This window comes from Chiroxiphia lanceolata, chromosome 26 (assembly GCF_009829145.1).
Source record: "Chiroxiphia lanceolata isolate bChiLan1 chromosome 26, bChiLan1.pri, whole genome shotgun sequence".
Taxonomy (NCBI): domain Eukaryota; kingdom Metazoa; phylum Chordata; class Aves; order Passeriformes; family Pipridae; genus Chiroxiphia; species Chiroxiphia lanceolata.
In genome coordinates this window covers 1,026,032-1,049,993 of record NC_045662.1, presented here as the reverse complement: position 1 = coordinate 1,049,993, position 23,962 = coordinate 1,026,032, and the positions used below count along the sequence as shown (strand labels likewise).

General features: G+C 48.3%; 1 protein-coding gene across 2 annotated transcripts in view; it reads left to right on the top strand.

Moving 5' to 3' along the window:
- The window catches only part of NSF (N-ethylmaleimide sensitive factor, vesicle fusing ATPase), a 71,304-nt gene that overhangs the window by 29,739 nt on the left and 17,603 nt on the right, over positions 1 to 23,962 (top strand). For both annotated transcript variants that reach the window (XM_032711187.1, XM_032711189.1), the window contains exons 8-15: positions 1,423 to 1,578; positions 13,025 to 13,224; positions 15,149 to 15,314; positions 15,852 to 15,926; positions 18,254 to 18,441; positions 20,701 to 20,796; positions 21,390 to 21,546; positions 22,920 to 23,053. In XM_032711187.1, the coding sequence (XP_032567078.1) occupies positions 1,423 to 1,578; positions 13,025 to 13,224; positions 15,149 to 15,314; positions 15,852 to 15,926; positions 18,254 to 18,441; positions 20,701 to 20,796; positions 21,390 to 21,546; positions 22,920 to 23,053 (1,172 nt within the window). The remainder of the gene's footprint in view (positions 1 to 1,422; positions 1,579 to 13,024; positions 13,225 to 15,148; positions 15,315 to 15,851; positions 15,927 to 18,253; positions 18,442 to 20,700; positions 20,797 to 21,389; positions 21,547 to 22,919; positions 23,054 to 23,962) is intronic.

Genomic DNA, 23,962 nt, shown 5'->3' with positions numbered 1-23,962 from the left:
TGGCTGAGTAACTGTGGAAGAGGCTGTGGAACAGATACACCTGTGGTGATTTGCCAGGACCAGCCTTGGCTCTTCTGAGCTGTAAGGGTGACCTTGTGATTGTTTGGTGTGACCTTGCTGCAAATTGCTCTGCTGTCTGAGGACACTTTCATGTGCTGTCCCTTCCCAAAGGATCCTGGAGAAAGTCTGCAGAGCTGCACATCTTTGAACCTTAAATCTGTACAGGAGAAACCAACAGAAACTGTAATAAAACATTAATTAGAGGATACCTTTATAAAGATGTTACACTGGGAAGGGTCAGCCTGCCTCGGGTCAGGGCAGTCCTGCCTCCTGATCCCACTGGAGTTCATTACAAGAGTCAGGAAGCCCTGGCACAAGGGCTCACACAGCCTGCTTGTTTGTCAAAGCTCCTCCAGCAAGGTCCTTTATCAAAGTTTCCTAAAAAAGAATCAAACCAGAGATCTGTGAGAGAGAAGATCCTGTCATGAGTCAGTGAGTGGTGAAAGGGAAGGAGTAAATAGCCCGTGTTGGTGGAGTTCAGTGGGAATCTCTGCTGGGCCTTTACTTCCCATTGGAATTACTGAATAAACTGGGGAAAAGCCTGAGCAAGGAGGTGCCCAGGCTGGCTCTGACTGAGCCTGGTGACTGAGGCAGAAAATGGCAGACGAAATTCAGTATAAAACATCAAGTGACATGTGGGAGGAAAACCTGGGTAAAATGGGTGGCTGTGGTGGGACAAGATCCCAGAGAGGACAGTTTGAAGGGAATGCTGGGCCCATGCTCATGCAGCCTGAGCACTGTTAAGAATTATTGTGTTTGCCAAGAATTACTGCATGTTATTCATAAAAGAATATGAACGAAGTGGAGCACAATTTTGTACCTGTATTTAAGATACAACCTGCAGGTCCATCTGCCAGAGGACATGGGAAAAGAGAAAACTGAGAGAGCAACAAGGGGGCTCCCGTGTGCAGCTGCTGCTGGGGAAGGAAGGGAGAACAGGTGAAGGCTGGAAAAGGCATTGAGGAGGATACAGGACAAACCTCTTGTCATTCCAGGTGGCCTGGAAAAGAGTGGACACTGGTACTGGCAGCAGCCCCATGAGCTGGGGGCTGAGGCACTCAGGGTGCTCGGTTACAGGGGTCCAGTTTGGGCAGAGAAATCTACTGGGGAGTCTTCAATACCCAGGAGCAGCACCTGGCTGGAGGAATCCCTGTGAGTGGTTGGAAGGCTGGGAAAATCCTTTACCAAGTAAACCAGGTCTCTGGTGTCCTGCCCTTGTGTCCTTGGCCCAGTGTGTCCTCCTGAAACCGCCCACGGAGTTCACAGGACGTGGATCTGACCTGCAGAGCTTGTGCTGCTCCTGTACCTGTGTCTGCTGGAGTTCTGGGCTCAGTGTTTGAAATGATTCCTTTGGTTTTGCAGGTAAATCCAAGACCAAGGAGAACCGTCAGTCAATCATCAACCCAGACTGGAATTTTGAGGAAAATGGGCATAGGGGCCTGGACAAAGAATTCTCGGATATTTTCCGACGAGCTTTTGCTTCTCGAGTTTTCCCACCTGAAATTGTGGAGCAAATGGGTGAGTAATCCAGGGAAGTGTGGCTGGGGCACGGGGTCTGCAAGGACTGGACATCAGCTGACAGCCTTGGGATGCTGTAACACAGCAGTTTCTTAGGGATCTAACAGACCAACAGAACCTCTTCTGTTGCTGCCAAATGTATTTTGGACTCTTGTTGCTTGGTTAGGGAAGGGCAACAAAACCAACACAAATGTTCAACCCTGCACCTGGAATGTCTGTAGGAATGAGATACGTGGTTTAACTGGACACTGTTCTGGTGGAACTGAAACTGGAGCAGCCTGGTCTGGTGGAAGGTGTCCCTGCCCATGGCAGGGGGCTGGAACGAGATGGGCTTTAAGGTCCCTTCCAACCCAAACCATTCCATGACTCAGCGAAACACTCCCTGTTCTTTGGATGCTTCGTTTATCCGTAGCAGTGGGACTGACTGCCCCTCTTCCAGACTGCCATGGGCTGTCCATAGAGGTCAGAAGAAAGGCTATTTTAATGCTCCATAATCCCTCTCCCATATTCCATCCCAGCTGTCCTGGCAGCTGCAGTGGGAGCCCCGTGCTCCTCCCAGCCTCAGCCCAACAGACGCAGCCCCGGGTGTGGGCTCTGCTCGTCAGGTTTGAAGTGCAGAGGACACACAGGCCATGGCACGTCCTGGAGCTGGGGAAATAAAAGCACCGATTCTAAATATAACTCCTTTTTTTGGGCCAGGGGAAGGAAAGGCAGCCCCAGTCCTTGGTAAACATGTGCTGGCAGGCAGATAAATGGTGCTGGGTTTAGTTTGTAGTCAGCAGTGTGCAGCTGCAGGTATCTGATTCTGTCACAGAACGTGGCTGGGGATGTTCTGGCTGCTCCTTGTTCTTGGAATATAATCTCTGTGGGTTTATATTTAGGCTTGGAATCCATGGCTGCATAATTTCTGTGTATGTTTATGTTTCTGAGCCACCTTCCCTCCCCCCACAAATGAAGCAATCAGGATTTTGATTACAAACCAGATTTCCAGCAGGAGATCCGTCCTGTCTGTGCGGGGGCCTGTGGAGCTTCCAGTGCCTGTGGAATTGATGCAAAGTAAACTTCCCTGGGAGCTGCCTTCAGTCTTTTCTGGGTGATTTGAAAATCTATGGAAGAACACTGGAGAAACTCTGGGGCTGAATCCGATTAGTGCCTGATTCTCTCTCTCCTGCCTTTTTACTTCCCATTGATCTGAGAGCCGAGGCCTTGGGGGGATGATCCGGGTCTCCTGGGTTTTGTGGCTGTGAACAAGACATCACTGCTCTGCTTCTGCTTGAGAACATCAAATGCTTGAATTTGTTAAATATTAACTGCTCTGCAGAGAGAGGAAATGGGAGAAATGGCCTTGGCTGTGGAAAAGAAGAGCTTTTACCCAGAGACACTGGTGGCCAGTTCAGCGCTGCTGCTGCCAGCAGCCTCCTGTGCTTGAAATGTTTTACCTTTGGAGGCAACTGTCGTGTGTGTTCATGAAATCTTCCTGTGGAGACAGGCTGGGAGAGCTGGGGCTGCTTAGCCTGGAGAAGAGAAGGCTCCAGGGCGACCTTAGAACCCCTTCCAGTGCCTAAAGGGGGCTTATAAAACAAAGGGAGAGCGACTTTTTACCTGGGCAGACAGTGATAGGACAAGAGGGAATGATTTAAAACTAAAAGAGGAGAGATTTAGGTTGGACATTGGGAATAAATCCTTCCCTGTGAGGGTGGTGAGGCCCTGGCACAGGTTGCCTAGAGAAGATGTGGTTGCCCCTACATCCCTGAAAGTGTCCAAGGCCAGGTTGGACGGGGCTTGGAGCAACCTGGGCTAGTGGAAGGTGTCCCTGCCCATGGCAGGGGGTGGGACTGGATGGATTTTAATGTCCCTCCCACCGAAACCATCCTGTGATCTCTGACTTTGTGGCTGCAGTACAAAGTCCTGAGATGTGACCACATGCGAAGGTAAAAGATTTAGGCTTTGGGAGTTCTCACCCAGTGCCACTTCGGTGTCAGGAGTGTGTTTGGAGACTAAAGACAATGAGAGCTTGTTCTCTGTTGCTGCAGCTTCCCCTGGCTGTGTGTGGGCAGGCTGCCAGCCTGCTGTGTCACATGCCATTGCATTCCCTGGGCATATCCACGAGCTGGATTCACCTGCCAGCTGGACAGCAGGTGGAACCATGGGCAGCAGGTGACTGATGTGGAGTTCCTACACCTCCACCAGAGACCTCTGGAGCAGGTGGGAATCCCTGCTGGCTGCAGGGTGAGGCCCTGGAGCTGGCCAGAGGGTTCCTCTTCTAATTGGTATTGCTTAATACAGGAAGACAAAGATTCTCTGAAGGCCCAGTAGTATTTGGATTACCCTGGGCACTGAATTCAAGGTGTGCCACGTTCCCTCTCTAAGCACAAACCCCCTCACTGTGATGTTTACACACAGGCTGCACACAGAGACGTTGTTCAGGTAAGAAGTTGGACTGGGAGCAGAGCTCCTGAGCTCTGAGTAACCCCAGGGCGAAAGAGCTTATCTGAAATTTGAAAAAAACAAAACTTTCTGACATTCATTTTCTTTACCTTAGTTATAACTTGCTCTTAACTATATTTCAGATCTGAAATGTCAGTGTGACAGCTGTTCACCTTTGTGAATAATTTATTGGGAAAGAAAAGGAGGAATTTGCTTGCTCCCTGGTGCTCCAGTGCTCACCCAGTCCTGTTCTTTGCCCAGTGCTCCCAGACTGCAGCTTCCATGCCAAACACCATAAATATTTCTGTCCAAAACTGCACAGAGGCTCTACAGACCCTTCTAGCATTACTGCAGTTTGTGTGTGGTGATCTAACTTCCAAGGAATGTTCTGGGTTTGGAGCACATAAATCAGTGTTAGTTAACCATATCATCCAAGAGGGAAATCCTGCTCTGATGGTACAAGCTTTGGTGTATCCAAGAAAGAAATGTTAGCTCAGCTCCAGCTGGTCACTAACCCTGTCCCTGCTCACCTGGAAGGGGCAGTTTGCTTTTCCCATACATGGATCTCCCACTCCTCTGTGATGGCTTTGGGCTTGCGGGGCTCTGGAGGGAGCTAATACAGTTGGAATCAAAAAATACTATTAATAAAAGCAGTTTATAGGGTTGTACTCAGCTGGATCAGTTCCCCGGTTGGTGTGATGTGACAGAACCATGGAATGGTTTGGGTGGGAAGGGACCTTAAAGCCCATCCAGTGCCACCCCTGCCATGGGCATGGACACCTTCCACCAGCCCAGGTTGCTCCAAGCTCCGTCCAGCCTGGCCTTGGACACTTCCAGGGATCCAGGGGCAGCCACAGCTTCTCTGGGCAACCTGTGCCAGGGCCTCCCCACCCTCACAGGGGAGAGGCGACTGATGCTTGACTCCTGATACTCCTGTGACTGCCAAGTGGAATTAAATCCTTCTCTGGATGAGGCCTGAGGAAGGTCTCCTGAAGCAAAAGGGACCCTCCTGTTGGTGCCATGAGGCCTCACTGGTACCAATGGCACTTCTGAGGAAGGAACTTCACCCCAGCAGTCACATTCTCTCTGAAGGACAGCCCTACAATGCCCTATTTCCAGGGAATCCTCCTCCTTTTCAAGGCCTTTTGGGATGTCTGTATCATCCAGCTCGTAGTAAAGCTGTGTGTGAAGGAAGTCTGGCTTTGGTTACTCCTGGCTGCAGTTTAGAGCATCCTCTTGCTCCAGCTAAAGCTCCTCCTTTTCTTTGATAAATGTTATGTTTTCCCAGAGTGTCCCTGCTGATCAGGCCTTTCTTCCCATCCATGGTAAATGCTGTTTTTTCTGCTGAGACTTGAAATCCAGCTTATTCAGTGGCTTGTGCCATTAAGGTGATTGCTTAATGCTTGCTAGAACAGTGTTCTCTTTTTTTAGGGTTTTTCTTTCCCCCCTGATTCCAACAGACATTTAGCCATTTGGAACAAAGTTTTTGATATTTGGTGCCTGGAGCTGTAACTTTCAACAAAACTGTAAAGACCCTTCCCAGACCTGAAAAGAAAACACTCACACTGACCTTCTTTTCTTTATTTAAGAACACTCTGATGTCCCCAAGCACTGAAACACAGTCTTGACCTGCAACAGGGAAGGGACTTTCTGATTTCCATGCACAGTGGTTTTTAGAGGCTGATGTACAACATGTATGTACGTGTTGTTGTTATCATTTAATTACAGGTGCAGAAACATTTGGAGTTACAAGCTCACATTCCTTCTAAGAGGCTGAATGGAACCCAAATTCCCCATCCTCTCCTGGTACCACAAATAGCCTAAATCAGACTTTTTCAAGGTGGTTTCTGTTTCCTGGGAACCATCTTAACCTGCCCTCTGGGGGGTCACTTGGTCTCAGAGCTCTGTAGTTTTGAAGGACATCTCAGCTCATACAAGTATCAACAAAACTCAAGGGGAACATTCAAATGAGCAGATATTCAGATATTATTTTCTCTCTTGGATTCTGCCTTGAAGTGGAGGCTTGTCTTTTAAGCTGCCTTAAAAATTAATACATTAATTGTCTCAAAATACTCAGATACTGGAAGAGAAGAATAATGATGGAAAGGATCTCATCCAACTATTCTGAAAACAGGGTGATTTTAATGAAAATCTGTATCAGTTGGCAGGTTTTGGCTGTGCCTCAGTGTCTGGGCCTGGTTCTAATCCCCACTCTGATGATTTTTTTTGTTTTGCAACATGCACTTCGTTATTCCCTCCCTGATTTAGAAACTTGTGCATCAAGTTACACAGATTTTAGATGAATTTAATCCTACCTGTCAGTGTGTTTGTAGCTCTTGGCTGTGCAATGTACAGATTTAATTGGAGCATTCTGTCCTGTTCCATCTTCCAGGCACCACAAGCCACTAAATTCAGGATGGATCATTTCTCACTGTGCTTTAAAGTTTGTGGGGTTTTATCCACTTTTCATCTACCTCTAACTTCATTCAGCCTGTGCTTTTCCTGCATGTCTAGAGGATGTGTAAAACCTATTTATATCTTTAGGAAAGTGTAACCTCCCTCTGTTGCTTTCTTTGTTTCCTCAAACCCTCTGTGTGGGACCCCCAGCTTTCCTGGAGGGAAGTTGTCTCAGCTGATCTAATACATTCTTTTTGGCTATTTCTTGTATCCTTGTTTTTTGCTACCTACATAGAAAGATATTTTCCAGGAATCAGGTTAGTGCCAGGTCTGTACCACACCATGAGAAAACAGCTGAGATTGGAAGGGATCTCTCAATTTAGTCCAACCTCAGGCTCTCTCCCTTTGCCTTTATAACACCGTGGATGACATTCACCTCCTTCCCCCCAGTTTCTCACCCACACTGTACAGGTCTCAGGACTTTGAGGTGATTTCCCCTGCTCTGAGTGCCCCTGGGTGAAGATCCTGTCCAGGTGATCTGCAGATATCCAGCAGCTGTGGGCTCATGTGTCTCCTGTTCTTTTCCTGCTCTTCTTTCCTGTTTCTGCCCCTTTGTCACTGATATTTGTGGCAGCTGTCACAGAACACATCAAGGCTTCCTTGCTGTTAGAGAGTATTTAACAGCCTGAACTCAGCAGTTGCTGTTGTTAACTCTTCTTCCTTGCTGAGAATGGGCAGTGCTTTCCTGGGTCTTCCCTTCCTGATGAGATTTGAAATAAGTGAGCAAAGGGATCCCTGTGGCCAGCGAGGCTCAGTCTGGTCACTGAACTCTTTCTCCGCACATTGAACCAGAGCTCTGGGCTCTTTCTTTGGGGAGGACAGCAAAGAAGTCCCTGACATCTCTCATTTCCCTCCCCTTCTCTAAAAAACCAGAGACTGACTTAGACCATCCAAAGCATCCCCCATATTACAAAAAATAGGAAGTGAAGAAGCAAACAGCATGAGCAGGGGTCCTGTGGTGCTGCAGGAGGAGCTGAGGGAGCAGCTGGAGGAGCAGCAGGTCACAACACACAGGGACACGAGTCCCAGCCACGTTCTGTGCAGCTCTCTGCCCTGGGGGATGTTCCTGAGGGACCTGGGGCAGGAGGGGTTGCAGTGAGTCTGAGCTGAAAGCTGTGTTGCAGTTGGGGGCTGATGGATGGAATGCTGGAATCCTCACAGCCAACAGGATGCAGTGAGGAAGCTGTTTCCAAAATCCAGGGAGAACTCACTGAATTTGTCTTCTCTTTACAGAGGCAAAGGATTTGATAGCCCAAAACCCTGCCCATTGAGGGTCTGCTGAAAATAAAACCTATGGTTCAGCTGGGACCCTTTCCCTGCCCCAGCTTTGAATTCAAGTTCCCTCAGTCCTGCTCCCTGTTGGGAGCACGTCAGTCCTGTGGGGGGATGGATGGGAGGCTGGAGGAACTCTGGGCTTCCAGGATGAGGGGAGGGGGAAATTCCACCCAGCTCTGTTTTTGGGGAAATTTCTGCCTGTGTGGTAGGTGAAGTCTGGGAACCTGCCTGAAGATTGATGTGCAGAGATAAACATCTCCCTGCTGTGCTGGGGATCCTTCCATGCAGGTTCCCGGTGGTGCATCCCAGTGATCCAATCACACCAGAATGCTTTGATTTTAATTAAAAGGGGAATTACACTCCCAAGTAAAAAATCCCTGTTATAGTGAACCAGTTCTTCTGATCTCTACAAAAAAGTAAAGAGGGAGTATTGAAACAAATAACGTTATCTTGTCTTGGGCAGGTGACACTCTGGGTTGACACAGAGTTTGACTTCCCTTGGTGACACCAGTTACTCTTCCATTCTCACCAGTTTTTATGATTTTTCCCTGATATTTTGTTTCCCACATTGGTATATTTGAGTTCCTATTAACATCCCTATTCAGCCTGTAACTGTATGTCATTAAATGGCATAATTAAGGCTCAGGTTACAGGAGTGACCTTTGATTTGGAGCCCTAATGGTGAGCTGAACAAGTTGGAGATGTCTGCACTGCTAATAATTTGTGTTTAGAAAGATCCTCATAATAGTATTGACATTTGGGCTGCATTGGTGAAATCAGGACAGGGGAGAGATAAACTTAATCAAAATTCCTGTGTGGTGCAGAGGATCCCACTGTGATTTGAGAGGTAACATTTGTGGTTTGTCATCACCTGTCTATTTTAATAAAGTCCTGCTTGTGCTTAAAACTTTGATTTTAGCCAGGTGAATGTGGCTATCCAGGGGAATCTCTGCTGGAGTCACTTGTGGCAGTTCTGTTTGAAGAGGAACTAATTGCTTTGGGTTCAGGAATGTTCTGCCACCTGACTCAGAGCCTGCTCTCAATGTTGCCCATTCAGTGGCAACCCAGTGTTGCAGCAGGTGGCCAGTGCTGTCCTCGCTGTTCAGGTGTTGTTAAAGACTGAGCAGGGCGTGTCCAGCACTGGCTGAGCGTGGCTGGGTAAAGCTTGGGAATGTCAGGTGTCTCTGGGAGCCTGCTGGGCCCAGAGCTGGCATTTTTGCTAGGAAAATCTTAGGACCTGAGGGATCATCTGAAGCTGTGCCAGGGCAGGGTCAGGTTGGGTATCAGGGAAAGGTTCTTCCCCCAGAGGGTGGTTGGCACTGACCAGGCTCCCCAGGGCAGTGGGCACAGCCCCAAGGCTGCCAGAGCTCCAGGAGGGTTTGGACACCACTCTGAGGGACAGGGGGGGGATTGTTGGGGTGTCTGTACAGGGCCAGGGTTGAACTAGATGATCCTTGGGGGTCCCTTCCAGCTCAGGATATTCTAGGATTTCCTTTCCATTCCACTTGGTACACCCTGAACAGGAAGAGGGTGAAAATCCTCAGAGGTTTCTAAACAGCTTTGTCCACAGCCTGTCCTGCTTCCCCAAAGCCTTCCAGCTGCCACCAGGCTGGTTTGTCCTTTGCTTTCCAAACACTCCCACTGTGGAAGATGGGATTTTGGGTGTGGGGTGTTACAGGCTGAGCCCTCTGCTGTGGCTGAGCCAGCTCATGCAGAGAAAAGGGGAATGTTTGGGCTTTTCAAGAAGTTCAGATTTTTTTGGGCCATAGAAGAGAAGCTTCTGATGGATGTAACTCAGTTATACTTCTAGGAGAGAGATTGGAAATTGCAAGAATCAAATAATTGTTTAGTTTGGAGAAGACCTCCAAGATTTAGTCCATCTTTAACTGGTCCCCCACCTTGTCCCCCAGCCCAGAGCACTGAGTGCCATGGCCTGTCCTTCCTTGGACACCTCCAGGGATGGGGACTCCATCACTCCCTGGGCAGCCCCTTCCGGTGCCTGACCACCCTTTCCATGAAGAAATTTCTCCTGATGTCCAACCTGACCCTCTCCTGGCACAGCTTGAGGCCTTTCCCTCTCCTCCTGTCCCTTGTTCCCTGGGAGCTGAGCCCAGTCCCTCCTCCTGCCAGGGAGCTGTGAAAGCAAGAGTTGTGAGCCTCCTTTTCTCCAGGCTGAGCCCCCCCCCGCTCCCTCAGTGGCTCCTCATAGTACTTACAAGAAAACTAGAAGAAAAGAATAGGCCCAGACTATTCATGTGTGTGTTTTGAACACGCCCCGTGACAGAGAGTCCTCTGCAGAACAACGTCCCTGCTCCCCAGGCTGCTCCAGGGCTGGCTGTGGGCACGAGCCCTGACTTGCCGTAGCCCTTTGCTGGCCTCGTGCTGGAACACAGGAGCTGTGGGATCACCAGCCTGTTGGGATTTCCCTGCAGAGCATCCCTCAGCAGTGCAGTGCTCTTTGGTTCCAGGGGTGATCATGTTCCCACCACCAACACCCATCGTGACAGGGTTTGACAGGGAGAGCTTTGAACTTACCTGTCTCACTTGCCCCTCTGTGAGATTTGTCTTCACTGACAGTAGATATTGTTTATGTTTTTGATGCCTCAACGCTGACTCATGAATTCTGAGCCAGAGCTCTTGATTTCTGCAGTAAATTTTTTATCTGCAGAGAAGCCCAGAAGAATCAGCTTTATTGCTGCTTGTTCAGTGCAGCACTGCTGCTCCCCAGGGTTTGGAGGGATCAGGCTCTGCTCATGGCAATGTCCTTCTGGAACTGCACTGCAGTGAGTGAACAGCCAGAGAGAGAGCAGTGTGTGGGTCATGGGAGTTATGTTGAATTGAGCAGTTATTCAGATTGAAATCAGTTCTTTATGACTGTAATATCCAGGAGTGAAGGAAACCACAGAAGAGTATCAGTGAGGTAATAAAGTGTTTGTCCTTTAAAGGCAGAACGTGACTGTGAGGTCTGTGCAGCCCTGAGGACTCTGGGATGGGCTGAACTTACCGGGGAGCTGAGACAGAGCAGGAACCAGGAGGGAGGTCATTCTGTGTGGGTGGCAGACACCTCACTGTGCCCAAGCTCCTTAAGCTTCTGAGGGTGGAATGAACTGAGCTCAGCTCCTCTTAGTCTGAGCTCAGTGCCATCAGTTTGCTGCTTTTTTGGTTTTTGTTTAGGCAAAACAAAAGGTTTGTCCTTAGGCACTGCAGGACTCTCGTTGGATAGTTTGCATCCTTAAAGTCAAACTGCAAGAATGGAATCAGAGTTGGAAAAGAATTTTAAGGTTGAGTCCAGCCATCAGCCCAGCACTGTTTTTACCTCTAAACCATGTCCCCAAGTGCCACCTCCACTCACCTTTCGATCTCTTCCTGGGATGGTGACTCCACCACTGCCCTGGCCAGCCTGTGCCAGTGCCTGACCACCCTTTCTGTGAATAAATTTTTCCTAATATCCGACCTAAACAACATCCTTGGCACAACACTAGGGCCAGTGTGAGTGTCATCTTCAGCATGGAACAGTTCCCACTAATTATTGTGTTCCTTGTTACTTCAGACAATTAATACGTCAAGATTTCTAAGGTTTTAGATAAATTTTCTGGAAACAAAACAAAGGGATTTTTATCTTCAAACACAGGGATATCTTGTGTTCCTCCCTTCTCTGGAGCACATGTGAGGGATTTTGTGCAGCAAGGGGATGGAGCAAGAGAAAGGAGAAGGTGCTCCTGAATTCCCTCCCCCTGTGATTAAACACTTGTGTTCAAAGTTAAGATTTTTGTCCAGGTAGATTTCAAATGTGCTGTTTTCCCACAGGGTGCAGCAGTGACAGCTTCCTTGGGATGTCCTTGCTGGGCTGGCCAGTGAGGTGACAGTGACAGGGGCAGTTGTTACTCTGGAGAAGGGCGGGAGATGTTGGTGCTGGGAGGGGCCAGGGTGGCCCAAACCAAGGGAAGCCCATCCTGAGTGCTTTGTACCTCCACATCTGGCTCATCCAGGGGCAAAGTGAGGAACTGGGACTTTTATTGCGCTAGAAATTGTGTAGGAAGAAATAAATTGAAATACCGAAATACCTGCTGGGTCCTAAATGTTGAAAATAAATTTATTTCCTTGTAGCTTTGTTTTTACTCATTGGTCCTCAATATCATCTGGAAAATAGGAAGAGGAGCTCTGCTGCAAATACAAGGATCTTGACAAAATAAGGTCTAGATTTCTCTTCTGTTTCCTCAGCACTCTGTGACCAGGCAGTGTCCAAACTCCTGAATCCCTTGCATATGTCTTTTAAGTTGGGCAGTAGAGAGCTCCTTTGTCTTCTCCAGGTAACTTCTGTTTTCCTTCCCTGGTTTTGTAGTTGGATCCCTCTGCCAGCTGGGACTTTGTGCTTCTCTGAGGGTTTCCCTGAGCCTGGTGCCCACTATTTAAAACTTGGTGCTGATCCATGATCTCTGCTCTCCCATTCCTGGCTTTTCCAACAGCAGCTTCCAGGACAAAGGTGCCTGTTGCTGACTGGGGTGTGTCCAACCTTAACTGGCAGCAAAGGTATCCTCTGCTTCCCTAGAGGAGAAAATTTAACTGCTGCTGCTCACACACAGTGTTCCAAGTCCTGTTATTGGAATAGAGTCTTTCAGGTCTTTCTATTTACAGGTCGAGGATTTTGGCTGATGGTTTTTGGAAGTGTTTTTCAGTTTTCTCAATATTTGCCCTATGAACTTGCAGCCAGAACTGGATGTGTGATATGGGATTCCTTAAAGCCCAGTACAGGGGTAAAGATTAGGGTGTTACCACACAATATTCCTGGTTTTCTCTTTCAAGAATCAGGTTAGTGTCTCTGAGCTATGTCTGCTTTGCTTGGTGCTCAGGGCATGTGGGGATGTAAAAAGGAGTATGTGCAGACCCTGCCTGGGGCTGAACAGCATCCCTGGGACCTGCCCTTGGTGAGAGCTGTGTTATTCCCATGTTTCCCAGGTGATCCCTGGTGCTGTGAGTTATCCCCAGGAGCTGTAACTCAGGTATCAGTCCTTGTGTGTGGCTGTTGCAGGGAGAGCACTGGTGATTGTTTCGTGGGGATTGGTTTTTGTAATTGTTTCTTAGGGATGGTTTTCAGGGGTTGTTTTTCCTGGCCCTTGGCACGTCATTGGAACAACTCTGATCAGTCTGTGTCTGAATTTCCCTGAGGAAGGCACTGAGCAGAGCTCAGGCACCTCCCTGCCAGCTCCCCGGGAGGGGGATTCCCTCAGTGCTCCATGGCTGTCCCATCCTCCTCCTCCTTCCTAACTCTGCTCTCTCTCCGTTCCAGGCTGCAAGCACGTGAAGGGCATCCTGCTGTACGGGCCCCCAGGCTGTGGGAAGACCCTGATGGCCAGGCAGATTGGGAAGATGCTGAATGCCAGGGAGCCAAAGGTGGTCAACGGGCCTGAGATCCTCAACAAATACGTGGGCGAGTCGGAGGCCAACATCCGCAAACTGTTTGCTGACGCCGAGGAGGAGCAGAGGAGGGTAATGCAGACACAGGCACTGGGGGGGTGCCAAGGAGGAGCAGAGGAGGGTAATGCAGACACACAGACACTGGGGGGTTGCTGAGGAGGAGCAGAGGAGGGTAATGCAGGCACACAGACACTGGGGAGGTGCCAAGGAGGAGCAGAGGAGGGTAATGCAGACACAGACACTGGGGGGGTGCTGTGCCCACGGGAGGCTGGGCAGCCGCTCTGGAATCACCAAGTTCCTGCCTGTATTACAGACTGAGTCACTGCCTGGCTTGGGGTTCCAGTTGTTCCTTGCCAGTCGTGGAATGTTAGTGTTGTACAACTGAGTTGTGAAGACAGGCTCAGTACCTGGAAAGGCAGCTGAGTTCTGGCCAGCATGGACAGTCTTCAAATTCCATGCACACTTATTTGGAAGTAATACAAGTGCCCGTCCTGCTGTGCTTTGGGTCGTGTGGTGTCACCTGCTCCAAAACCCCTTAAAAATGGGATTGCAGATTTTTTGCTGGATTTAGTTTTTCTTTTTTTTGGTGGGAGAGACATAATTAATCTGTTTGGATTTTTGCTCCTAAATTCAGGTGGCACATAACATAGGATGAATTCCAGATAAGCTTCCAAGGTATCAGGTTTTTGGGTTCCAGGCAGACTGGTATATTATAGTCCTTGAAGTGCTATAATCAATACATGGTTCATTTTTTTCAGCAGAAAACTAATGGATGACAGTAATGTCTCAAAACTAGAGAGCTTGAAACTGGAAGTGGAGATAAATATTCTGTTTTTCCAAACTTGTTTTTTTACCCATTCCTCTAGCTGGCTATCAAAACGCAGTCTTCAGGTTCAAAGTGTAAATGCTTATTTCACATGTACCGTGGTAATTTTTCTCTGTTGTGAATCACTTAATCTTGATGGATTTTCTGATAAATTAACATGTCAGGCAAGTCACGGTTAAGTACAGGGGAGTCTTTTCAGAAGTCATTAGCAAAGCATCCTTTAATTTCATTCACGCTCACAAGACACAGATTTTGGTGGTGGCTTGAAATTATGTAATTTCTTCTGCAAAAGGTTTATTAGTCAGTCAGTCAGTCAGTCAGCTTTGTGTGGTAACCCAGAGCCACATGAGCAATCTCCTCTGTGGTTGTTGCAGTATCTCTGAGAGCTCTTTCCCTTTGCAATAACACACCTGTTAAAATCCCCTGGATATTGGCCTGAGGGGATGGGGCCGATGACAGGCCGGGAGATTAGAAAGGTCTCCGAAAGGTTGGGACTGTAATGAGCGTGTCTGGGGCACATTGCCAGGGCCAGCACATTCACCCACTGTTAACATGGGCTGCCCTGGCCACAAAAGATGTTTTACAGGTGGAATTTGAAGGGAAGAAGCTTCATAACACGGTCACAAAAAGTATCCTGTTCTCTTACCAGCTGCAACTACCTCACCTCTGGGTGAACCTGGAAGCAGCAGTTCTGGGCCTGACTGGCAGGGACTAACTGGGCTCCTTAAAAATACTGAGAGCAAAGCTGCTCTGGCAAGCTGTGTATTTACTAACTTCAGTCCAGCCTGGGGTATTCCCACACTGGTGCAGCCCTCCCTCCTTGGACGTGCCTTGTTCTCCATCTCTCTCAGAGGGTTTCCCCAGCTGCTGAGTGGTGGGACCTTTCGTTTTCCAGCTTTGGGCTTGGCATTGCTTGTCCAGTTTAGTGCTCTTCCTTGAAAGCAGTGTCAGCTGTGAAATCCTAAGTTTGGGCAAAGCCCACCACCCACCCTGGTTTGGAGATGGGCAGGATGGGAAGGGTCAGACACACCCACAGATACCGGGGGATGCCAAACACACACGGAGGTGTCAGTGTTGTTCCTGTGTGGCTGAGCTTGCTGGGAGGGCCCTGTTGTGTTGGTGTCGTTCTCGGTGTGAGTGGTGACACTCCTGACACATCTCTCCCCCCAGCTGGGAGCCAACAGTGGGGTGCACATCATCATCTTCGACGAGATCGACGCCATCTGCAAGCAGAGGGGCAGCATGGCCGGCAGCACCGGCGTGCACGACACCGTGGTGAACCAGCTGCTGTCCAAGATCGACGGCGTGGAGCAGCTCAACAACATCCTGGTCATCGGTAGGACGGTCCTCCCTCTGCCTGGGGGCTGCTGGAGCACCACTGGGGTTCTCCTCCTTGCAGCTGAGTTACTGCTGCTGGTGTTGGGCCTGGCCGGGCTGATCCAAAGGGAGTGGCTGCTTTGGGAGCAGCAGGTTTGAAGGGAGGCGGTGCTGTGACATCAGATAGCTGCTTTCAGCAATTCCTCCTGTAGCTTTTCATAAGGAGTGTTTCATAGTCTAAGAAAACCTGCAAGGATTGATGTACATTGGTGTCTTGACCTGTGAAGGAGCGGGGGGCTGTTCCAGCTGTGCTGGGTGGTTGTCCTGCAGCAGGAGCCCTGGATAATCCCAAGGACAGGGAGATGCAGCCACCAGCATGGGTTTGAGCCCTGACTCTCCCTCAGGGCATGACTTTCCCAACACTCAATGGGTGTCTTCTGTCTGTTTTCTTGAGGCTCTTTGAGGTACCTCCATAGCTCTGTGGGCTGTACCAGGGGGTGGAGACCCACTTATTAAGCTCAGATAACACTTGTTTTGTTTTTAACTTTGAATTTAGGAATGACCAACAGACCTGACCTGATTGATGAGGCTCTGCTGAGGCCAGGGAGGCTGGAGGTGAAGATGGAGATCGGTAAGGACACTGCAGATCCAATTCCTAAACTCCATGTACCTACAGTAGGTACAAATTGCAAATACAGATCATAATGGGAACAACTGACCAGGGTGCTCAGGTGCTGAACCTCATGCAGCTCCCTCCAGAATATTTTGGACCATTTTGGACTTTCCTACTGGTAAACCTGATCGCAGTCTCTGTCCAGCGGAATGGGCAGGTCTGGGGAGGTAGGACCCTGAATCTCTTGCATGAATGAAAGGAGCCAAATCATGGCACCAGATCATTCCTGGGTGGAAGTTGTGGAGCTGTTGAACTGGCAGAGCAGGCAGGAAAAGTGTGTGAGCAGTTCTGGGCTTGAGGAAGTGCAGAGCATTTCATCTGCATGAAGTGACAAGTGGTGACTTCCACTGCAGGAACTGCAGACTTTATCCAGCACTTACTTTGGCTTCTGGAATCAGCAGGTCTGGATTTCCAGCAGAACTCGAGGTGAGCCAAAAGCTCTGTTTGCCATTTCATCTGGTGACTGAAAAAGAGCTCTCTGACCTTTGTAACTGTACACATCTGCCTCAGGCTGTGCAGATTAAATTAGGGAATATCTGACAATGTAGGCTTTTTAAGAAATTAAGCCCAGATCATCTTAGATTCATGAAAACAAGCCACTGACTTTACATTTGAGATCAGTGTGATCACTGAAGATCGTGGTGAAGTCTGAAGAGGGCCTGGCCTTGGGGGCTCAGTGCTGAGGTGACAGTTCAGTGCAGAAAGTTTGAGCAGAGAGCAGCCTGGGACTGATGAAAAGCTCAGTGATCCTGTTTTGCAGTGAAAAACGCAAATTGGTCAAAATCTGTGTTTTAAGTTAGAGATTGAAAATGCAGTTTCAGATGTGGAGTTTGGAATAGCTCCTAAAACATTTCCACCAGTCCTGCACAGACACACAGATATCACAACATCCTGTCTGTGTTCTGAGCTGGGCATTGGTGGTGTAAAAACACTCAAACTGTAGCAAGTGAAAAACCAGAACAGGCAAAGTCATGAGTATTAACGTGTTTTGTTTCTTTTCAATTGCAGAAAATTAGTTGAAAATGTCCATATAACCCTAAAAACCCTATGGTGTCATGCCAGAGTGGCAGGCGAAATTGGAACTGTCAGTCTCACACTTACAAACAAGTAAATGCCCAGCAGTTATTAGGGAGTGCAGGTGAGGTGGGTTGTACTGCAGGTGCAGGACCTGCATCTTTGGTTGACAAAAGTGAATTCAATTCAATAAACTCCAGGGACTGAGCCAGGCATCCCTGGAGTAAATTATCAGGCGACAAGGACTGAACAGTGCTGGGGACTGTGCACATTTTAGAATGTCTTTCCACATCCCGTCAGCACAGACTAATCAGTGCAAATATCAAGTCCTTGGAGCAAAGGCTGGGAAGGAAGAATGGAGGGTGAGCTCCAGAAGAGTGGGGCTTTGCCAGGATGATGTGCCAGACTGATTGGTTATGATTTCATTTAAGAAAAGGTTTTTCTGTATCTTCCATTATCTGTGTTTCAGAAAGTACTTCCTAAGTGGCTAAGTGGGGAATGATCACTTCAATTGAAGAAAAGGAACATTTTATAAGAACAATATGGACCAGGTGAAGAGGCAAATCAAGGCCCTGGATTTTAGGAGACCAGACTTTCAGTTGATTCAGTAATTAGTGGACGAGACCCCCTGGGAAAGGACACTCAGGGATAAAGGAACAGAACAGACTTTATAAGAGCCTGTAGTGACAGGAAAGGAGCAGTGACTTGTAAATGGACAGAGGGCAGGGTTAGCTGGGATATTGGGAAGAAATCCTTCCCTGGGAGGGTGGGGAGGCCCTGGCACAGGTTGCCCAGAGAAACTGTGGCTGCCCCATCCCTGGAAGTGTCCAAGGCCAGGTTGGACAGGACTTGGAGCAACCTGAGCTGGTGGAAGGTGTCCCTGCCCATGGCAGGGGTGGCACTGGATGGGCTTTAAGGTCCCCTTCAACCCAAACCATTCCATGGTAATTGCAAGGTGGGAGCAGGACTAAGGGATGCCAAGGGAGTGGGCACATTGTGTAAGGTGAATTCCTGGTGTGGAAGTGTGAGAGCAATAACTTGGAGGAACCCCGAGGAAAGAGAGTAAACCTCGTGTGTTTTCCCCCTGGTTTGGTTTCACACTGGTCAGGTTTGTGGTTGAAGGTTCTCCAAGGCAAAACATGATCAGATATTGTGACTGAGTGTGGATTGCTCATGGTGAGAAGGGGCCTCTGGAGGGACACAGAGGAGAGGGGCAGGGTTGTTTGCAGTGCTGTGCTGAGGTGTTGGTGTGTGCTCTGTTACAATGCCAGGCTTGCCAGATGAGAAGGGCCGGTTCCAGATCCTCCACATCCACACGGTGAGGATGAGGGAGCACCAGCTGCTGGCTGAGGATGTGGACATTGCAGAGCTGGCAGTGGAGACCAAGAACTTCAGTGGTGCTGAGCTGGAAGGTTTGGTTCGAGCTGCTCAGTCCACTGCCATGAACAGACACATCAAGGTCAGTCCTGTCATCTCTCTCTGGGGCAAAAAAAAGGGAAAATAGTTATGTTTGGAATCTTGAATGTTCAGTAAAATCAGCTCTTGATCAGTAAAAATCTGCTCAGCCTTGAATGTGAGGAAAGCAAATCACACCTTGATTGAAGTGAGTGAGAAATCATTTGGTGGTTAAACATTTATATCTCCTGGGAGTGCTCTTTCTACAGGAAAAAAACCTCTTTCTGCTAATTATTCTTGTATAACCATAGCACTTGAAAAGTTATTGTTTCCTGTAGCAAAAAACTGCAAACATCAACACTTTCTCATTTTCTTGTGTTCTGTCTAAAAAGAAAAATAATCAGCACCTCTGGACGGATTTTCATCCCTTTGCAGGCAAAACATTTTCCTTGAATAATTAATTTTGCTGGTAGTTGATGTCTTCTCAGTGCTTGAGTTTTGGGTGCGTCTGGGGACTGTTGGTGTTTTGATACATTCCCTGTTGTGCCAGGATGTCATGTGGGAGAAGGGAAGATGGCCTTGTGCAAATGGGAAAGAGCGGTCCCTTCCTTTGGGTTGGGTTGTGATTGACATCCCACTAATATATGGATTTGTATTCCACATGGGAAGCAGCCACGCTTTGTTTCGCTTTCAAACATTTGACATAGTATTTTTGGATAATATTATTTATTCTGAAGATGTTTTCAGCCAAATGATGCACTAAGGTACTTTATTCTCTCCTACATGTACTGAAAATTTAAAATATACATCATAGGCCTGACCTAGTTTTCAGAAGCACCTGTGAGAAGTGAGAGACAAATGGAAAATGAAGGGGCATTTGATCAGGGTCTTCTGAATCATTTAAATTCTTCTGATTATCTCTCAAAGTGTGAAAAATTAAAACACAGAACTCATGGAAGGCTGGGGAGGTAAGAGCTCCCCTGGTTTTAAGCATTCAAACAACTTCAGGAATATGTTAAAAGTGTTTCAAGCACCTTCACTTCCCTCTGCAAAGCCCCAAAGTGATCACTTGTACTAAAGATCCCTTGGCTGATATATTTGGCATCCTGTGTTTCTGCTTGGTGGGTGTTTTTGGGAGAAGGGACTCCTTTCAGCCATTCTCTGGTTGCAGGTGTGTGTTTGACACAGAGGGTTTGGCCAGGCTGGATTCTGTGGCTGCTCTTTAGGGGCTGCATTTGCTGCCCTACAAGACAAGCATCATGTCATTATTTTTATTATTATTATTCTTTCCTTCCCATGCCCAAGTGTACTGTGTGTTCTTGTCGGTCATCCTGGCCAGAGGGGGTCTGAGACATATCTTTGAGGGTTAAACTTATTTTAGGCCTTAGGCAAAGGTGGTGGAGGTGGCTCTGCCTTCCAGGAAAGCCCTTGAAAGCCCAAATGTTCACTTCCTGAACAATCAGATCATGTAGGGCTGTTACACTCTCGGGGGAAGCAGGAGGTGTTACAAGATTCACGGAACTTCCTTTTTTCCAAGGAGTCACATGGAAAAGGTGAGGGGCAGTGGGTACATCCTGGGCAGATTCCGATGGGACACACAAGGAAAGTTTTTCAGAATGAGAACCATCAGCCTTTGGAATGATCTCCCCTGGCAAGTGGTGGATTCTCCAGCATTGGAGACTTTTGAGATTTAGCTGGGCCATCCTGTCTTGACTGTGCTTCTGCCAAGATGATCCTTGAGGTCCTTTCCAACCTGGGATTCTGTGGATGAATCCATGTAATTCCTGAGTGCTGCCCAAAGCCCTTCACAGTTATGGCTCCAGTGATTCCCCAGCTGGAATCCCTCCCTTGGTTTTAGTGGAGCATTCCTGCTAATATGCTTAAAGGGAAAACTAAAAGTTTTCCCTTTCAGGGCATTCAACCCTGCCCTGACACACAAGATTATTACAGGTCCCAGACAAAGCAGAATCAAGGCCAGGGATTGCCATGGGGGGGAAATGATTATCAGTGTCAAATCCGGAAGGATTCTCCGAAGTCTGTTACTGCTCAGCTGGTTGATCATTCCCTACTCATTTAACAGGAGAATGGAGTATCCAGTTTTCTGCACCTAAAACCTTCCCAGGACAATAAGAACACAGTGAAGCAGTGCATGGCCCCTCCTACTGTGAACCCCCAGTGCCCAGCAGTTCCTGGCTGACACTGTGGGGCTGGATGTGGCTCTGGGAGCTGAGCTTTGCTCCAGCAGGGCTGGGTCTGTGCAGGGAAGGTGAGGAGGGGTCTGTGTGGTCCTGCTTCTCCTGAGTGCCTTTGCTTGCCTCTTTAGGCCAGCAATAAAGTGGAAGTGGACATGGAGAAGGCTGAGAGTCTCCGTGTGACCAGGGGAGACTTCTTTGCATCCCTGGAGAACGACATCAAACCGGTGAGTGGGAATGTGTGAGTCCTGGGACAGCCCCCCAGTGCAGCTCATGGTGGGGAGAGCAGATTCCTGCTAGGATCACACAGGCAGTGGTGCCCCAGGGCTGACAGTGCCCTGTTTGGAGGGGTGACAGTGGGGAGCCTCTGAGGCTCTGTCTGTGCCTGTTGCTGCTGGAGAGTCATAAAAAATAAAAGAACACATAAAGAACAACTCAGGATTTCTTCTCCTTGCCATATGTACTCTCTCCCCTTTAGGCCTCTTTCAGTTCCTGGGTGACAGCTTTAATATGGGCTGCAGGAAGAGGTTTAAGCCTCATTTTTGAGAATTGTCTTCACACAGTGTGAAGTCAGAACCCACTGGCAACTTGCATTGACTAGAGTTGGTTGTGAGGGCGTATGAAAAAACATTTCTAAATGTGCCTGGTCTGCACCCGTGTTCAGCTGGAATGCTGTGAGTCACCAGTGGGCCTGACTGTCTCACTTCAGCATCTTCCAGGGCCTTGGCCCTGGTCATTTTGGTGCTACGTAATTGTTTCATGGGTTTTCTGATGTGATGCAGCACTTTTTGGTAAAAGAAATGTTCCTTCTTTTATCCAGGCATTTGGAACCAACCAGGAGGACTATGCCAGCTACATCATGAACGGGATCATCAAGTGGGGGGACCCTGTGACGAGGGTGTTGGACGATGGGGAGCTGCTGGTTCAGCAGACGAAGAACAGCGACCGCACCCCCCTGGTCAGCGTGCTCCTGGAAGGTACAGCCAGGGGCAAATCCATGGAAAAACCCCAAGGGACTCCTCTGAACTGCTGCTGTCACCTGCCCACCTGGGTGCTTGTTCCGTCCTGTGCCGGGAGGTGTAGGAAGCACGTGGGGGGAGAAATGGGATGGGGCTCTTTCAGTTTGCTTGGCTGAAGTTGCTTCAGATGTTAAAACTGGCTCCTCAGCTGGAGGAAATTTAGGTCAGAAATTGAACTTGATCTCAGAGGTCTTTTTCAACCTAGTTGATTCTGTGATTCTGTGTGAAATCCTGTGTTTGGAACAAGGGAGAAGAAGTGTACCCAGTTAGTAACCAAAATGTACCAGTTAGTAACCAAAGTGTACTAATTAATAACCAAAATGCACCAGTTAATAACCAAAATGTACCAGTTAATGACCAAAATGTACCAGTTCATAACCAAAATGTACCAGTTCATAACCAAAATGTACCAGTTCATAACCAAAATGTACCTGCTCGTGCCTGTTTTACAGTGGAGGTGTCTCTGGCTAAGTCAGTTGTCTAAATTCTCTTTGAAATCACTGGAGAGCTCATCAGTGTAATTAGCTGAGTTCCAACAGCCACATTTAGGTGTCTCTGTCAGCCAGAGGTGGATTTCCCTTTATCCAGATTGTTAGTGACTATGGAGAGTTTCCAGGTGCTGGAAACTGGTTTCAATATCTGCGTTACAAGTGTTGGAGTAGAATTTGGTATTTAGCTCTTCCCTCTTTATTTTCCTGAAAGGTGGATGACCACTGTTGCTTAGTGGAACTAACCCTGAGTAGACCCCCCGGATAATTCTGTGTGTTTGTGACCAGCACGTGTCCTGTGTGCAATTCCTTCTGGCTCCTCAAATTAATCTGTGTTGGCTGCATGGATTCAGATGTCTTTGGTCTCTGAATTATCCTGGTGTGAGTTCAGGCCAAAATCAAATTGTCTTTGTCACTATTTCCCTGGTGTTCCTGCTGCTGACTTGTTTGCCACAATACCAGCAGAAATCATGTTTAGAAGGGACATAAACACATTTCAATTTTCTCCAAAACACGGATTTTGGTGCAGTGGCCAGTCCTACAAAATATGTAATGTCCTCTTTTGGTTTTGTGGCAAATCAGTCTGCATGTGCTTAAATAGTTCTATTAATTGCCATCGTCTGGAGGACTGGATTGGATTGGATTGGATTGGATTGGATTGGATTGGATTGGATTGGATTGGATTGGATTGGCCCAGGAGTCTGTGTGTTCCTTCTGCAAGTAGAAGGAAAGGTCATTTCAAACGGCAGATACCTCTGGATGGGATTAAAAAGTATCATCCACACTGAGCATTGCCAGAGCTGCTTTCTCCCTTGTTTATTCATTGCTTGTCCTTTGTCTCAGGTCCCCCCCACAGTGGGAAAACTGCTCTAGCAGCAAAAATAGCTGAAGAATCCAACTTCCCCTTTATCAAGATCTGTTCTCCAGATAAGATGATTGGGTTTTCTGAAACAGCCAAGTGCCAGGCCATGAAGAAGGTAAGTACAGGTCCTGCTCTCTGCCTGATCACAGCCCAATTCTGGGTTCTCTCAGGGAGGGAAAGGTGAATCACCCTTGTGATGGTGTTTTCTGCTCTCTCTGGGTCCAAAATTCCTGTGCATATATTTATTTATAAAATTGAGTGAATCATAGAATTGTAGAATGGTTTGGGTTGAAGGGGACCTTAAAGCTCATCCAGTGCCATCCCCTGCCATGGGCAGGGACACCTTCCACCAGCCCAGGTTGATCCAAGCTCTGTCCAGCCTGGCCTTGGACACTTCCAGGGATCCAGGGGCATCCACAGCTTCTCTGGGCAACCCGTGCCAGGGCCTCCCCACCCTTACAGGGAGGAATTTCTTCCCAATATCCCATCTAAATCTACTCTCCTACAGCTTAAAGCCATTCTCCCTTGTCCTGTCACTCCAACCCCTTGCAGTAATGTTTTTGTGGCACTGGGTGTCTCGGGGAATGTTTCAGGCTCTGTCCCAGCTGGGTCTGGTGTGATCCTGGCTGACAGTGGAGCAGAACAGACCTGGGATGAGCAGCTCTGGAGCTCTGTCCGTGAAGGCAGGAACATCTTAGGGTGCACTTGGAGAGAATAGATCCTGCCTGAATGAGACTGGGAACAGATTTGAGGTGGTAGCCTGTAGTTAAACAAGAGTTCTAACAACTTGGGGAGCAGGGGAATGTGAACACGTTGAACATTTTTATTTACTGAACCAGGCCAGCACTCACTCTTCAGGCTGAGTGACACTGAATGAAGCCTTGAGTGGAATGTAACTCAGATCAGTTTGATGCAGAGCTGTAGAGATTCTAAGGGGGGGAAGGTGCTTAAGAGAAGCAACGTGCTCATAACTGGGGGCCCGGTTTGTGACTTAGATTCCAAAAGGAGCCTTCTGGATTTCACT